This window comes from Oenanthe melanoleuca, chromosome Z (genome assembly GCF_029582105.1).
Source record: "Oenanthe melanoleuca isolate GR-GAL-2019-014 chromosome Z, OMel1.0, whole genome shotgun sequence".
Lineage (NCBI taxonomy): Eukaryota > Metazoa > Chordata > Aves > Passeriformes > Muscicapidae > Oenanthe > Oenanthe melanoleuca.
The window spans coordinates 12103287-12121581 of record NC_079362.1 but is presented as its reverse complement, the minus strand read 5'-3'; the positions used below and the strand labels follow the sequence as shown (position 1 = coordinate 12121581).

General features: G+C 38.8%; 1 protein-coding gene across 3 annotated transcripts in view; it reads right to left on the bottom strand.

Annotated features, from left to right (window-relative positions):
• Positions 1-18295, bottom strand: part of APBA1 (amyloid beta precursor protein binding family A member 1) — a 79520-nt gene that overhangs the window by 36271 nt on the left and 24954 nt on the right. For all 3 annotated transcript variants that reach the window (XM_056513998.1, XM_056514000.1, XM_056513999.1), the window contains one exon: positions 1032-2233. In XM_056513998.1, coding sequence (XP_056369973.1) covers positions 1032-2180 — 1149 coding nt within the window. In that variant the 5' untranslated portion in view covers positions 2181-2233. The remainder of the gene's footprint in view (positions 1-1031; positions 2234-18295) is intronic.

The following is an 18295-nucleotide window of genomic DNA, read 5'->3' as shown; positions in this document are numbered from 1 at the left end:
TTTGCAGTAACTGAGGTATCTTGAATAGTTCTCATGCATTCCTAGAAAGTTACAATAATTCAGTCTAAAATGCCAAAATAACACATCAGATGTTTTACTTCTGCTGTTCTTCCAAATTAAAAAAAAAAATGAGCAACCAAACAAAAGACCACAAAAACCATTTCACAGCAATAAAGAGGAATAGAGCAATGTTTAGGTACTTGTCCTTGAAGTAATAACACAGGAATATGTAACAGATAATTTTTGGTCAGCAAATTTAGCCTACCTGCTCTTTTCATGTCAGGCTTAAATTTAACCCATTTAAACTTATTTAAGAGTTTATTTTATAAAATAATGCAGAAAACTCATAAAACTTGAAGTAAATACTATCTTAAAGACAGCTGGCACGACAACCCAGTAGACAACCCTGATCCAAGTTAAATCTCATGCCAAAAGTACACAATTTCAGAAATGCTAATGCTTAAATCTGGACCATTGCCTTCAATATGTTGCTGTAAACACACTTTACAGTGATAATGAGGTTCTTAACATATATCTAGAGACTGCAAGCTGACACGCAACTTTTCTAGAATATAAATCTGATCCATGATACCATCATAAAGAATATCACCAGATTTCTAACAGAACTATTGGGACTGTTATGTGAAAGAACATGAAATGTAGAAACTTAAGAGTTAACAAAAACATACAAACCTAGACAGCAGAAAACTGTTTGGTCAGTATTCTAAAATATATTATGGCAGTAAAAAATATGACAGCATTTATTTCAGGAAAGATATATAAAGAGTTTTTTGGGACAAATTCTTGTACAGCACACCTGCGGTCAGCAGTGTTAAACAAAGAAAAATCTGTCTACTTGATGAAGTATGTTTACTTCTCTGATGCTCTCTAGAATACTAATTTAAAACAAAGGACTTTTTCAAGAATGAGACACAGAACAAGAATATAATGCATCCTCCTTCACTGCCATGCATGTCACAGGTAAAGGAATTAAATACAGATAAGCTGAGGTGAAAGCTTTGTGTACTCACATCTCCATCTAGTGGCCTCTGGTCGTCAGAATCCCTGGATGGACTGATGTCCTGCCGCATCACCCAGATAGGCTCCTTAGGCTCATCAGGGGTGTAAGGAGAACGGATGGTCCTCGTCTTCACTTCCTCAATAGCCTCTTTAATATCCTTGATGGCCAGTGAAATTGCATCTCTTTTTTCCTTGCTGTATCTCTGTACAGATTCTCCTGAGCCAGATGTAACTTGAGAACCAGATGTGAGCTGGCCATTACTTTCATGACCACCACTGACAAGAGCCTGACCATGCTCCAAACTCTGCTCTGACTCTGGCATGTCTTCAGCTGCCTTGTCTAAGCTCTGGGAGCTCATGCTCTGCTTCACCTCTGCTACAATCTGATCAATGTCCTCCTCTTGCTCGTAACTATCCATTCTTGGGTAGGGTGCAAACTCTGCTTCCTTTTCAGGGCTGTCAGACTCTCCATCAGACCTTTCATCATAATGGTGAAGGCGGGCACCAAGTGCTTCCTTGCGGTAATTGTCGGCTTCCTCCCTCTCCCGCTCATACTGCTGGATGCCCTCCCTAACATCCAGATCTGGTGTGTCTCCTATTTCCTCATACACATGCTCCTGCAGTCCATAGTCAGCGTAAGCCTCGGCATACTGCTCGTCCTCCCCTCGGTGGAAGAGGCGATGTGTGTAGACGTAACCCGAGTAGGCTGCGTTCATGGCTTCCTCGTGCTCGATGGAATGGAAGTGTAAGTGATTGGGCAATGTTCGGTTATGGATGGCCTCGCCATGCTCAGCCTCGGCGTTCTCTGTGTACTCCTCAGACTCAGGCCTGTACTGCACTGCATATGCACTCTCATCCTCATTTTCCTGCACCCTCTCAATGTCATAACTGTCCTCCACTGTGGCTATCACGTCCCCTTCTGCAGTATCCGTGTGATTGTGGAAACCGCTCTCAGTGCTGGCTGACCTGGCTAACATGCCTTCCTCCTCCTGCCCAGACAGGCCCACGTGGCTGTTGTTGGTGTGCCGTGGGTAGTGAGCATACCTCTGCTCCTCTTCCACCTCTGAGTGCTCCAGGTCAGCCTCCACTGACTCACTCACTGCTCCGTTTGCTGGCTCTTCACTGATCTCCCCCTCAGGTGGTCCGACCAAATGGTTCATGGCAAGTTTTGGAGAGTAGGTCACTTATTCTGCTGACATTTTGTCTATCACAGCTGGAAAGAAATTTAAAAAAAAACAAAACTCTGGCATTACTCCCAATAAAAAAGTGGAGTTAATAAACAGAAGCAACAAAATGCACCAGAAGCAACAAAATGCACCCTTCTTTCCCAGCAGACAAACACTTGACTCAGCTCTGCAGTCAGGTAATAGCATAACATTATGATCTCCCATGCAAATGATCACCAACAGCTGCAACCAACCAACACCCTTGGGGACTGCATTTCTCCCTTCCACAGACAAATTCTTTGTGGAAGTATAATTTCCAAACAACCCCTTGGAGATGCCTGTGTGCACTGCAGTGGCATTGCAATGGTGCTGGCAAAACAGAAAAACTAGTATTTGCCAGGAGCTGAACCACAGCAGAGATTACAGAAATATTTCATCTTTGCTCCAGCACTCTCCCCACAGATCATTAACTTGGAGCAAAGGAAGGATGCTGTAATGTAAAGCAGCAGATTTTGTCCTCTCACAGGAATCTGCGGTTGTTCAGATACATGACAACAATGTATTCAATACTTCTTCAGTAAGACATCTTCAGGTGAGCTAGTCACCCAATGCACTTTAAAAAAAATCACTAGAAATTAAAGTGCACTCTCAGGGTGCAGTAAATCTGAAGCTTCTCCCTAGAGAAGCACATAACGACTAGATACAACACAGTTATCTTTCTGGAATTTACCTAGAATCAGTTAAGACAGCTTCTTTCCTAAAACATGGAGAAGACATTACTAGTATTAATAACCACGACCACACTGAGACTAGTGGGACATCCCAGCCTTGCTAACTTTGAGTAAAAAATCTCAAAAGGTTATACGATTACTAGAGGGGTCTGCCAATAATGAAAAATATACAAGGAACAGAAACAAGCCTATCAGAAACAATCTAGCTCATACGGCTTTATTTTTATAAAACAACTTCAGCTGTTTGGAACCTTGTCCTATGTTTTTAAGATGCAGCAACATAAAGAGGACATGTAATGGATGTCCTTTCAGCTACCTAAATCAAGCCACATATCCATAAATAAAATACAGCTCTAGCTTGTGACTTACTGATAAGTACTGAAAGAAAAGGTACCTATTGGAAGACCACTAACATGAAGGATCTATAAAAGCATGTGTCAATTGGCACCTAAAAAAATTAATATGAATGTGAAATAGAACTGGGATCAAATCTAGTAAACTGGGGCAGGGAGGCTCAGGCGGCACTTTGCTGACTAAAAGCTCTGTGCAGAACAACAGTGGGCATAACGTCCTGTGATGAGAATGCAACAGCAATTTCAGTTGCTCACTATTGGAAAAGTTCACAGGCAGGCAAGCCAAGGTGTGAATCACTTGCACTATACTTTCAAAGGAAATCCAGAGGACGCAGCTCCCAGCTCAGTGAACACTCCTTGCTTTTGTTACATCTAATGTTTTCCCTCTTTAAACACACGAGTCCTTAAAAAAAATCACAGTTGTAAAGTAATAGCTAATAAATCATATTACGTGGATTAATAAGGACGTTGTATAGAAACTAATCCCTTTCCAAAATAACTATGAAAAAACTCAGTCTGTTTTTTCCAGCTAATGAAGGTGTGTTAGTAAGGCTTCAGTGACAAGATAAGGTACTTTCCAGCTAAGACTTCCAAGGCATTAGGAAACAATCGGCAGAATACAGATGTATATGCTGCTGTGCACCAGAACTAATAAACTAAACACTCTCCCCCCACACAGCATATGATAAGAAAGCAAGAACAACAATATTGGACATCTTTCCACTTTTAGGCCATAAAAAGGGTGAGGATGCCAAGATGCAACAGCTCTTTGAAAAGTCCTTCCCAAGGAGGATTTCAGCAGAGGAATACACTTGGTGCAGGTAGCTCGGTTTGCACCCCGCAGTGTGAGCTGCAGATTGAGCTCCGGGTGGCAGAAACCCCAGGGAAGAGACTGGGAAGTGCCAACTCTTTGCATAACACAGGATAGAAAGATGTTGGCCAGGTGGATGGACAGGATGGACACGGAGACACGACCAGAGCCAAAGACTGGGGAGGGACAGTGAGACTTTGGCACTTGGACTGTGAGGGGATAAGAGCCCAGGGGGTCCTTTACTCAGGTTGCCTCCTCGGTGGCTCAGCCTGAACTGTTGCTGTGTTACTGCACTGTGAATAAGTGGCTTTATGGAAAGAGAGAGACATCCAAGCCTCTGCCGTGGGAAACATGGGGATAAACTGGACAGGCTAGGCTGACCCTGTGAGAATGAAGGACTCAAGTAGGGACCTCTCAGGTCACTGGAGTGGCCACCATGAAGGGGCTTCAGTCCCAGCAGTGACAGTCCCTGGTGGTGGGAGTGTGACTGTCAGTCTTGTGAATGGTCAGGCTGGGAAGGCTCTTTAATATGTCCTGCTTTCACTGATGTCAACTATAACATTTCCACTCTTTTCCACACAGACAAAATTAGGCTAAAATAGAGGGCTAGTTAAAAAGTCTACCGTAAATTTGTTGCGTTCAACTAGTCCCTGCTTGTGGCTCAGCGTCACTGGTCACCCCCAGAAAAAGGGTAGTGCTAGTCAAAAGAAATGAAGTTGCAGATAAGCACAGGATAGTGATTAACTTACTGAAATTTTGTCACATGTATCCTGACACATCTTTAACTTAATTATGCTTTTAGCAAAGAAGGCAAAAAATCAGCAACATGAAGGTTACTCATGTCAAATAAGGTATCAAATGCCATAATTTTTATGACAAGAAAAGTACTGGTAATGGCTAAAAATATGTTAATATGTCCTAATACACGCTTAAAACATAATGAGTTTTATGCTCAGATAGCGTCCCTGACCTGGCTTAGAGAGATTACAAACCACACAATATGTAACTACAAAACACCTGGGAGACCCATCATTTTTCTTTGACAAAGTTATAGCTTCCAAAGTTCCACATATAAAATTTTTCTTATCTAAAGAATTCTCAGCTTGATTTCAACTGTTTTTATCCCAAAACTTTCAAGGCTGCATATTTTGAAGGAATAAGGAGGAAATGTTGGTTCTTGCTAAAAGCCTTTTACGGAAAAATGCTCTTCTGTTTGCCTTCCCTCCTATAAATTAAATTGAAGTTTTTAATTTTGGAAGCTTATTATTTATTTTGAAACCTTAAAAATTCTTAGTTATTTTAAAGTAAGTTGACTTAGAAATCTGATCTGAATGAATATCCTTAGGTCACCTCAGTTCCAGTAACCTTCAATGAAAGTAAGCTTCTGAATCAAGAACATTTATTTCACTGTTTAACTACCAGTCTTTAAGATAGTGAATTAACGAACACATTGGAGGTTAGAAGTTACTAAATCTCTATTTATACACACTACCTGGAAACTACTAAACACTACTTATTATTTATTCTTAGCGGCACTTTCCTCAAGCAAATACAAGGTCTGCCTGATCTTTCCCACCAGACCGGCAAAAAGCACTTTATTTCCTGCATCCAAACAAAAATCAATAACCTACATAAAATGCCACAGACAGAAGAGAATATAAGCAAGAGAAGTTATCTGACCTTGGAAATACAGACACAGCACCCATATGAACGATATTATGGCCTCATATTAATTACCCAGAACAGCAGCTGTGCTCTGGTAATCAAACATATTTGGGAAAGTGCTCTGTAAGCGCTCTTAGCTTTGCACACAGGACTTGATGGATGAATCTGTCTTCACAATAGAGAAATCAGAGGCTCATTACTACTGCAACTAACTCTTTGCTGAAGGTTAAACTACCTTCCTGTCTGTAAAGAAGAAAAAAATTAATATATCCATATATTTCTTAAGCAACATAAAGTTGAAAGTTTAAGATTTTTTCTCTACTACTTTAAAACACTATCAAAGGGCAGACTATCATGTCAGAGCAAGACCACAACAGGAACCCCAAGCACTACTCAGCTAAAGATATGCAGTAAGAAAAGGTGAAAGTGTGAATACTCATATGCTAACTTGGTTTGTTATTTCTTCCTCAAGAAGAAAAATTGTTAGATTTCTTGTATAAGCAGGCAGAAACGAAACTATTATTATCATTATTATTATTATTTAAAATATTAGTTTAAGAGTTTATTTTATAAGAGCATTATGCATTGTATTTCCACAGTTTAATGTTGACTTGAATAAAAGCTCACACTCTTGCTAAGTCTGTATACTATAGTTACTGTCTCAAAACAAAGCTGGGTGCCATGTGGAACCAAGACCGCATGCACACACACACAAACACATATTTTTCTGTCACATAAAGGATAACAGCATAACTCAGAAAGGGACCACAGGAGGTCTCCAGTCCAATCCTGCCCATAGCACAGCCAGCCTTGAGCTAAGACCAGGTTTCTCAGCACCCTGCCCAGTTGGGGCTTGATAACCTCCAAGACTGGTGCTGGCAGCAGCTTGTCTGGGCGCCAACACCAGCGCTGGACTGTCCTTGCAGGAAAAATATTTATTCCTATTAGTCAGTTTCAATTTCCCGTTTCAGCATGGCTCATCTGCCTCTAACACTCCCTCCCACCACACACTACTGTGAGGGGTCTGGCTGTATCTCCCTCATCCTGTGGGCTGTTGACATGGAAGCCCATCCCTCCTCCCAGCTGAAGGAGCCTCTGTCCTGCACCCTCTTCCGTGTCTCCTGTGGCTTCCCATCATTTCCCACCAGTATCACCCCTGTATCACAGACGCAGGCTCTGAGCAGAGGAATGGCTCCTATCCTGCCCTGGCTCTCAGGATCATGTCTGTCTCACACTGCCCCAGGTGCTGCTGACCCTTATTTTGCTGTCCAGGCCTTGTCCCAGATCTGCTACTTGTCCCCACCAGACCCAGCTAGTATCATCATGAGGGGTATTGACATACATACATATTATTTGTTTTAATTAATTATTTAATTTATAAGAAGCATTACTGTTTCATCTTATTTTGAGTTGAGTGTGTAAGCAAATAGTTTTGTCTTCCTTAAAATACTTCAGCCACATTTACCCATGTATTTCCTGAAAAATAGTTATTTTTTAACATACGTACACATTACCCTAAATAACCTTATGAATACAGAATTTGACTGAATTTTCAAAGGCATCCCACCTCAAGTGGAAGTCTTCTTGGCACACTCTCTGAGGAATTTCATAAAGCACCTGTTTTTCCTGAGTTCAGCAATACGCTAATGTTTCACTTGTACAGATCTCAACAAGACATATGAACACAAGCTACCTCTCAAAAAACCAACACGGCCTTTTAGCAAACAGATGACCTTGAGAACACCTTTTTTTCTTTTTTTTCTTTGAAGAGTCCCTATGGTAGGAAATTTCTGAATATTTAACAACACATGAAATGTCCACTTTGAAGGCGTTCTCCTCCTGTATTAGGTAACTCTCTTTTCTGAACTGCAAGCTGCTTGGGAAACCTCATTGCTTCTGCTGCCATGTGCTAAGCTCATCCAAAACAGCTTTAAATAAAAAAAGCTGTGAAACTTACATTTCTTGCCAGTCAGCAAAAGCAGCACCTGGAAAGTGATATTAACACTCCACCACATGCACACACACACATATATTGGTTCATAATAAAGAGGCTGAAAAACTGTGAACACTTACAGTAACTGCAAAGCAGAAAAACTGCTATGCACAATATTGCTCTTCACACAAGAACCCACAACTTTTTTTCATAGTAGACAGATTTAGAATTACCAGCATTAAGAGCACTCAAAACACATTATACTTTTCTCCCCTTCCAATTCACATCTTATTCAAGACTAAAATATACTCCTGAGCAGAAACACCATTCAGTATTCTTCAATGCAGACAGTCCAGATCTCATAAATACTTTAGGGCACTGGAGACAGGGAGTGCTGACTGAAAAGGAACAGATCCTTCTCAGCACCTAACGCTGAAGTCCTGCCTGCACAAGAAACAGAGGCAATAGACAGATGGAAGCCATCCACCTGCTGCCAGAAAAGGTTAACAGATACTATGGCCCAAACAGATGAGATTAACCAAAAGCACTAGAGAAAACTCTTGACAAGGAACCACAGGCAACCTCTGCAGTGAAGTGCAGCAATTAGACACAAAAGACCAAAAACACTTAAAAAAATATATCACAAATCCCAGATCATAAATGGTTGAGGGAATAAAACTGACTATTGTCACTACCAAGATGATTAAACTTCCTAAGTAATAGTCCTATAACAAGTAAACTAAATTTGAGGCTCTCACTCTGGTGTAATTTTATGACATATGACTGCTGGGTTTATTCCTGGGTATTAGGTCTTACATCTTTAATTAGCAGACAGATAATCTAAAACTTTGAATGGTGGAATTGTTACTCTGGTATTCAAATCATGGTTACAAATAAAATCAATTTTCAAAGGAGAAAGAAAAATTTAAATAGTACATAAATAGTGTCAGCGTATTTAAATATTTATAAGTGTTTAATGCCACAGCATTTAAAATCAGTATTACAATGTGAAACTAACATCAATTTCTGTTAGAAGTACCACTATGAAAAGTGAAACTATACTAAGTTCATGACTGTTTCTATTTTACCATTCTTTCTCCTGTGTGAAAGGGCAGGACTGTCCCAAAGAATACAGTAGAAAATGCTGGCTCCCCTGTGATGAATCCTGTACTCAAATTATCTTTACACCTGCAACATTTTTATAGCAATGAAGATTATCTTTTTCTCTCTATTTGAACAAAGAGGGATTAGATCTAACCTACTAAAAGAAAAAAAAGAAAAAAATCGGCGTAGCAAGCCAAATACTCTTTCCATCCCTTTGAGTCATCAATAGTGCAATATAAATAAATGTAAACAGAATTAAATCATATGACAAGGCATGGCTACCTTCAGGGTGAATAAGAAGGCCTCAAGCCTTGCTTACAGAGTAAGAACACGTACGTCAAAAAAATCCTTGGATTTTCCTCCTCTAGCTACACATAAAGACTTGATCAAACCTTTCCAGCTGTAACAGTCTTACTCAGCTGTGTTCTAGGCCAGCGTTGCACAGTCTTGACACAACTATCTTGGATACAAGTGAGACAGATGATTCACTGAATTCCCCCTCAACTTTCCTTCCTCAAAACACCAATTTTGTTACAGGACACAAAGTTTACAAGTGACTTAAACTCTAGCTTTTTGAATTGTTTTATGCAATGAATCCACAGGTTGTGTCAGGTACACAGAAACATTTGGATGGTGTTGAGACCACTTCAAGAAAAGACGGTATGCTAGAACGTGATAGAAGGCTTTCAGCAAATACAAAAGCTTTAGGGAATACGAAGCTAAACAAAAGACAGTGAAGTCCAGCTAGTTAGTCTATCAGCCTCATCAGCTTTTTCAGCTGAGTCACAGAATACTGTTTCAACTCATGGAAATGGTACAGAAATAGTGCTGAAGCCCAAATAACCTCTGTCACTCAATCACCAAATGCATTTGTTCTGACATACTCATTATTACCTGAGAATTTCAAGCTAAAGATATTTCCTCATGAAAGCAAGCATGGTTCAGACAGCACAGAATAAAGATCCTCCTTTTATTAATTTTATTTCACAAGTTCCAAAGGTGCTATACCTGAATTAAGCTGAAAAATTGGGATAGATAGGATACAGAACTCGCTTGCCTTTCATGTTCTTAAAAATGTACCACTGCCTAGCAACTGTAACACACAGTTACCAAAACCACTGGCTTACACAATCCTCCAACCCCAACCATCCACCCCATTTTTATACTACGAGAAGGAAACACCTCAAAATAGACTGCTATTATTTAGAATTTTATTTTTATTAGACTTGCACTTTACTACGTGTCTTTTTGACAATGACTTTTCCAAGTCTGTCTCTGGGAAAGTAATTGTCAAACACAGTATGTAGGATGCGGAGGTATTATTCAGAGTGGGGAAGTATGAGCCAGGCAGAGAGATGAGATAGCTAAAATTCCCAAATATTTGGTCATGAGCATGCAAGTTCTTGCCAATCAGAACAACTGAGCTAATACTTTTTATCTATGATACAATAAGCTTTTAAAGGACCTGATATATATATCTGGGCTGCATTAGTAAGAAGGTTTTAAGTACTAGCCAGTTTCTCTCTTATTTCTGAGTGACAGCAAGACATCAGGTATCTGCTTCCATGCACAGAAATTAAGTAAGCAAGAGCATGTAAGGGCTACAGGCTAGCAAAAACTCATGAAAGAACAGTGAAATCCCACCAATAAAGGTATTTCATTTAAAGATTATAGTTACAACTGAAGTTACAAACAAGAATAAAAAAGGAACGCAAACCTCAGTGGTTTCAAACTGCAATATTCCTGGAATTAAATGCTACGTCATCAGATTCAGTCTTCTAGGTATACTTGTAGGTATACAGCAGGGAAAAAAAACATCTCAGAAGACATAAGAACTATGGCATAATTTAGATGCAAAGGAAGAGGAAGTAGGAATGCACAGATCTAGGCTGCAGATTAAAATTAACTTTTTTCTCCTCCCTACATGGACAGCCTTCTACTTTATTTTCTGTTACCATTTTAGTCCACATAATAAGCCCTATCTCATGTCTAACCATGAACTTCTACTAACACTTACAGATCATTTTACTACTTCTGTTTCAAGGAGAAGCTGCTGATTCAGTCCACATCAGAAAAAGAAAATCAAAGTTACACAGCCCAAGTTTCCAAAGGCTCGAAGGAAAACTGATCTGCCACTTGTATTTTCTCAGATCGGCAGCTGCATTATAGTGCCCCACCATACAGATAGCCCCACATTGATCTCCAAAACAATAGAGAAGAGAGAAAAAACTGTCAAGCACATCGTCCACTTTTACAACCTCTCTGAAATTCTGTGCCCACTTGTCAGCACTGAAGTAGATGCAGCACAAGGCACTACACACCAGATTTCATTAGTAGAAGCAGCTAGACCAGCACCACCCAAACAATTTCTTTTTCCTAGCTTGTAACATCAGCAATTTCTGTGCCTTCCATGAGTTTGAAAGCGAGATACAGCCTGTGCTACCCCCAGAGCTGATGAGACAAGGGTTACTCATTCAAACAGGGAACACATCATATCACTTGTTTTTCTGAACTGAGGAAGATCTTGACTGAGACCTACTTTTTCAGCACAAGCACATTCCTGTTACTGGAAATAGCTGCTCCAAGGCAACTACACATGAAATCTGTTCCCCAGACATAATTAAACCCTAATGAAGGCTGGCATTTCTCCACATCTGCAGCTCACAACAGAACTTGAGGAGTATTAGCAATTGCACTGCACACAGCTCAGGGTAGTCAGATGTGCAGCTTGCTCAGAAATTACAGTCTGAGAAGGGAAATGGGAGCAATGACTGGTTGCAGCCACTGGGGTCCCATCAGGTTAAGAAAAAAAAAAATATGTTGATGCTAATCAAGTTAACTAGATCACATACACTACTACCACTTTCTGCAAAAACAGATGCATTCTGTAAAATACACAATGCTACCCATACACTTGCCAGTGTCTACCTGGTAAAGAAACAAACTGACCAGAATACAGCTATACAGGAGAGTTTGGAAGAAAACTAAGAAAACTGAGGAGAGTCACCCAAGCACACTTTTCACATCTCTATGCAGTACTTACAGCTAGAACCTCCACATAGACTGGTCCCAGTCAGGAAATACAGACAACAGGTAAAAGGATATAGGGCAACAGCACTTAGAGTCATAGGCAAAACGGAACATAAATTAAAAATTTTCTAAACACAGATAATGTGGCAGTTTCCTAGTTTTAAAAATTATTTGTACCCTGCCCTGTACAGTGCTTTTGTCTACCCTCAAAAGAAACAACATCCAAAAGAATTCAGATGACTCACATTTCCGTAAAAGTATGCTATTTTTCCTTCTCTTTTTAAATAGCAATACTTGGATTTTAGTAGAAGGGTGTATTCCATTTAAAATATTTTATGCATTCTTAACATTATGAAATTCTTTTATATTAACACATCCAACCAGTGGAATTACAGTGGAGAAAAGTGGCAGCTAAAAACAGTGATTCTAAAGTAAAGCATATTTAACGTGAATTTTTAGTTTCTTAAATTCAAGACAAAAAGTAGAGGATGTGATCTCTCTCATGCTTTAAACATGCTTTACAGTGAAGGAAGAAAGTCCCTGAATTAACTTTAAACATGGAACTAGATCTTAAAAGCAATGAAAATAAAAGAGAACAATGTATTTCTCAGAGCTTTGTAGGCTGCTATAGGATTATTTTAAGATTACCACTTTACTAAAGAATTCAACACCATGCTTCAAATCAGTCAGGCACATGGCTACTGTCAGTATTAAGTTACATTAACTTCTCTGCACAAGTAAACTTTTAGCTCTACAGAAATCGTAAAACCCATGATGATCAGTAAATCCAACCTCCTAAAATGCACGAACCATTATGATCCCCTAAGCTCTCGCTTGCTTGAACTGCAGCATTCACCATTTACAAAGGCCTGCAATTTTTCTATTATCCTACAGGGGACTTACTCTAAACTACCCTGCTACAAGTATTAGACATTCATTTCACTTTTTAAAATATTAACACTACATACTCTCCCTTACAGTCTTCAAAAACTCTGACATAAGGGTTACTAAAAACTAAGATCCAAAATGCACTTCTGCCACACTTCTAAACACGTTACATCAGCCACCTGAATAGAACAACTTTTTTGTATCAATGCAGCTGATCAAAAGCAGGAATTTTACACAACCACATGTCAAGACTTTCAAAAATTCAGGCCAGTTTTCAAACTGCTGACAGTTACTTGCACAGATCCTGAGCTCAAATACACATTATCCAAGCTGTGAAACTAAAAGTGAGTCATTACAAGCTGAATGTTTCAAAAAATTGATTAAAGCCATGATTAAAACATTAATATTAGTCCTGGGAAAACAGTGATGGATCTTTCAGGCTTATGACCTGGCTTTTCTGAAAAGTCTCTGAACTTCTAACTGAAATGAGTTCCAGGGAAAAAAGGTCTGAAAAAAATGGAAACAGACAGGAAGGCGAGAAGTGTGGAAAAAAGTATCTGCAGTTTGCAAGAGTGTCTTATACACTTTTCAGAGACAGTTTCTTACAGTGGGTTTACCTATGTGTTTTAGCTTGGATTTGAAGTACACTTTTGAAGGCAAGTTGTGATGGTCCCCACAGACTGTACTTCAGTAAACAGTCTGTGGAGCAGACTTGGAGATAACATACTAGATTTCTTCCAAACAACCATCAGAATTGGTAGAAGAGAGGTTTTGAGCTACAAAACGCCATGAGTAGCTGCAAAATAGATGAACCTAACATAACAGCAAAATCCTAAAGAAAAAGAAATCATGATATTGACAGAAAAACCAATACATTATTCAAAAAACCCCAAATACAGAATATCCCTTTCCACCTCAAAGGTTCAAATAAAACCCAACCCAAGCCAACCCAATCCAAACAATTAGAAAAATAAAATAATCAAACCTGACTCCAAGAAAAAAACCCTAAAACCATGTAAATAATTCTTTGTACTACATTATTTAATTCTGCATGGTTTGAGAATCTAAGTAACAATCATAGTTCAGCTAACCAAGCAAGCAGAGAAGACAAATACAGATTTATTTTACAGCTTATACAACTAACAGCATGCAGACACATATTTAGTGGGCTCATCCAGGAAACCTGAAAATTACACTGAAAATAAATGAAAAAATATCAGCAAACTGAGATGTTCAAGGTGCAACGAAGAAGAGCCAACAAGCTCAGAATCAATACTCCATACCTGCTGCAAAGAACTAAGCCAAATAATCAAGAGAGAGTTTGTTGGTACCCTAGAACAGCAGCACCTGAGTGACTACAAAACAGAGCAGTCAAAGGCAGCTGAGCAGCAATGACATCTCCCTTGGCTCCCAGCCATGACAAGCGCAGCCAACTCCCAACCCCACATATTTCCCATGTCTCAGAGAGTTTGTACCATCACGGTCCAGAGTTTCCTCACCTCAGACCCATTTCTGCATAACAGAAAATGCAGTTGTGGCTCTCTTTGCACTGTTTTGCCTGGATAACTCCGAACTGCGCAGAACAGACGTAAAGAAACAATGGAAATTACCTGTTCCCACCCGCTTCCAGCCCACAAGTAACTCTTTTGGTCATACACCAGGCAATTCCTCCTGCTCAAGTACATGTATGGGGGAAGATGGGTCCCTTCTGTCAGAGCTCAGCTGGTAGTGGGGACACCAGAAGTCCATGTCCGGACCAAGCCTTGCAGCACCAGCTGGTGCTGGGGCTTTGCCAACCACAGCCCTGAGCACTCGGATCCCGGTATCAAAGGGCCATCTGCAAGCACATTAGCTTCCCTACATTTCCTACTAAGCTGGGAGGCTTGTTATGTTTTTTCTAATAAATCATACCTTTTAAATCCTGGTCCCAAGGCCTGCAATTCTCCTGTCACCTTACCAATAGACCCTGCCCAGAGTCACAGGCTGTTGCACTGGTCTCTTCTGCCAAACCCCAAAACGCTTAACTATGCATCCCCTCAGCAAACCCAAAGCTACCCAGAGCTCTTCAGCTGCACACTGCCAAAACTGATTCTAGGCTCTGAGTTTCACAGTACTAACACTCGCCAAATCTGAGTCATAATTTAAGAAGAAATTACCTCACTTTTCCCTCCCGAGTTGCAGCTGCTGTATCTGGGATGTAGTGTTCAGATGGGGTACAGTGTCCTACTCCAGGAAAGAGGAGTTGGAAGAGTCAGAAATGCAGAAGTCAAGCTAAGCATGGAAAAAGGTGAGGGGAGAGAGCAAGAGGGGCTTTATGTTTTGTTCTTGTTTCTCACCATGCAACTCTTATTTTAATTTGCCCTAAATTAATTTTACCCAAATCAAATCTACCTTGCCCAAGACAGCAACTGGAAATCTCCCTCTTTATCTCAATTTACAAGCCTTTCCATCTTATTTTCTCCCCACTATTCTACCGAGGAGGAGTGAGAGAGAGTCTGGGAGATGGCAGCCATGCAAGGTCAGTCCACCACAAGCTCAACGAATGAAAAGAATTATTATAAAAATAGTACTGACATATATTTAACTCTATTTAATTTAATGCAAATATGGAGAAACTGTCTTCACATGAGTAGATAAGACTCACCCTGGGAACGTTTGTGGCCATCTTTTTTCCTTTGCCTCATGGGCAGCGCCATCTTGAAAGGGGTATTTCCATCATTTTGGGTTTATCTTTGCTCTGGGGCAGTTTGTGAGATTTAGCAATTCTGTATCTTGTGATTTACTGCCTGGGGCAGTTTTCCTTTTTAGTAAACTGCCATTTTTTGACTCTCATCAATCTACTCATATTTCTCTTTATTGGTGGAACGGGATTGGTTGAAATTAAGGGGAGGCAGCTCATTTAGAAGTATCTTAAGCCAAGACAGACAAACATGTTGTTGGTCTTTTTCTCAATCTTTCAACTGTCTTAGCACTGAAAATGCCATTTTAAAGACCACTCTGTAGCAATAAATAAAAAAATTCTCTGAAATAACCTTGCCTGGCTTATTATACCCCAGTAACATCAGCAATTCAAATCCTCAAAATTCTTATCTACCCTCTTGTCTATTTTACTAAGTGCTGCCTTAAATAAAATGTAAATGGAGATTCCTTTGCTTATACTTTTGTAGACTTCAGTTCTAATGACAGCTTCTGTCACAAGTCACTTAAACATTAAGAATGACACCTTTCTACCCTATGTTCGACTGTGAAATAGGCAAAATCATCACATCTTAATAATGTTTTCAAAAATAGCATAGACAAGCCACCATAGACTCTTGTGCTTCCTGCAAGTTTTGTGATCACAGCTATGAAGGATACTTTGCATTTTTTAAAATAAAGTTTCTCTGGATTTTGTTGATGCAGCAGAACACAAATACCATGGTCTTTAATACTCCCAAAATCATTTAGAGATGCTCTGCAGCACTTGTTTCCTTCAGCTGCCTTGGAGGACAAGACATTGCCTTAATAGAATTACAAAAAGTAGCCTAATTCTACTTTAATAGAATTACAAAGAAATCCAAAGTTAGAATTAACTTTCAGAATTCAAAATCAAATACTTTTGAGCCTACATTTATTTTATCCTTTCCTTCTACGAGATTTGCAATGTTTCATATTAGTTAAGGAAACTGCTGAACTGCAGGCGTTGCACTGTCCTAAAAACAGACACTATAGAGAATATAATACAATTAATAATATAATGTATAATAATTATATTATTAATTATAGCAGTAATAACATTATTACAGTATTAATATTTATATATTAATAATTTCATTCAATATATATTTATACGATTTACAGAATATAATAATGTAACACTTACTACTTTGTACTGATTGGATTTTTAAAAGTAAACTGTATTACTGAGAATACCTGGCTGCATCACTGATAATATTACATATATTATTTCTGTCCCAAGAGGATAACACTGATAAAATCAACAACTTAGTCTGACATTAGCATACTGAGTAAAAGCTTCTTGACATCCTCTGGAGCTATGTAGAGAATTCCACGTAAGTCCAAAATCCTGACTTTAGTTCTGCTTTTCTTGTCAGGAATATCACACTATAAAAATGCTAAGCTGATGTCCATAACTGATGAATTCAATAATCTCTCAGTTAAACTAATTAATGTATTATATTTGACTTCTGTTGTAAAAATATCTTTTTTTTTTTTTTACAAACCAACTTACAGTTTGAAAAGGAGAACTAGTTTATTAAGAATTATTTTCATGCAAGTTGTTAGGCTATACTAAGAGTGTCTTTTCACTAACAGAATAAATAACCAGTGGTGCAAATCACTGATATATTCACGCAACTGGAGCAAACTAAAAATTTCCTTGACTAAAACCAACAGACTTGTCCTTAATCCAGTATGTGGTATCTGGTGCACTGAAATTAAGTCAGTATACTAAATTTTCAGAAAAAATGTTACCCAGTTTTCAAGGAGAAATCAGCTTCCTCTTCAAATCTATTCCTAAACACTCCAATGATTCTGCATTTCTTTAAATAACAAGAGGAAATTATTTTGTAGTTATGCATTAATTCAGAAAAAGGAAAGTCAAATAACAAAACCAATCAACTGAAGCACTGGTAAAAAATAGTTTCTAGTACACCTCAGAGCATGGCAGTAACTCTTGCTCCAAACAGACTGACAGATCCAGGTATAGTATTCTGTTTGCAAATGTATCATTACAAAAATGTGCCTCAAGTCTCTGCAATCCAAGCAGGTGAACAAAAAAAAAAAAAAAAAACCACCAACAAAAAGCCACAGCAACCACCCAATTAGATCTACATCTGTAAAAACCCTTTGGCCCTATACTTGCATCCTGATGATTTGCAGATTTCACAGCTTTCAAGCTTTTCTTGCATATTAAAAAATGTATAGGCATCTGTACAGCAAGAAAACCAAGAGTTTCAGCTCTACATCTTTCACCAAGCAGCAGGAAGACAGTTTCTTTATGCATAGGAAACAGTTACTCTATTTCCTTCATCTATTTTATTTTTGTAGCAGGGAAAAAAAACTTTAAAACAATGTCAGTCTTCTTAAAATACTTAGTTTATAAATACAGAAACTATGTCATCCTGAACCAAACCTCCTGAAGATAATAAAGATAATAATCTGGAAGAATTTATGAGAAATGTGTACTTAGTCTATAAATGCACACAACAGTAGTAATTAAATTAAACACATCTCTAATCTAATTTTAATTGTATGTGATGTGAATTTTTCATTTCAAGTTGAATCAGGCATACTGCAGCAGACTAAGATTTAAGTGTATATATATATAAATTATTTATATAAATATAAAATGTATTTTCAAATTTTCTCTGCACCCTAAGGGAAATGCAGGAAGTTAGGAATAGAATTAATTTATTGTCTTTAAATCAAACTGGGTAGCACCTGAAATAAGGTATGCTTATAAGATATCACAACTAGAGGGAGTGAGTTGAGTTACTCTTTGTGACGCGAGATTGTAATGTCCTCCAAGTATTAAACAGCTGGTGGCCAAGCTGAGCAGTGCACTTCTGTGTCTGAAATTGATGCTAAATTTT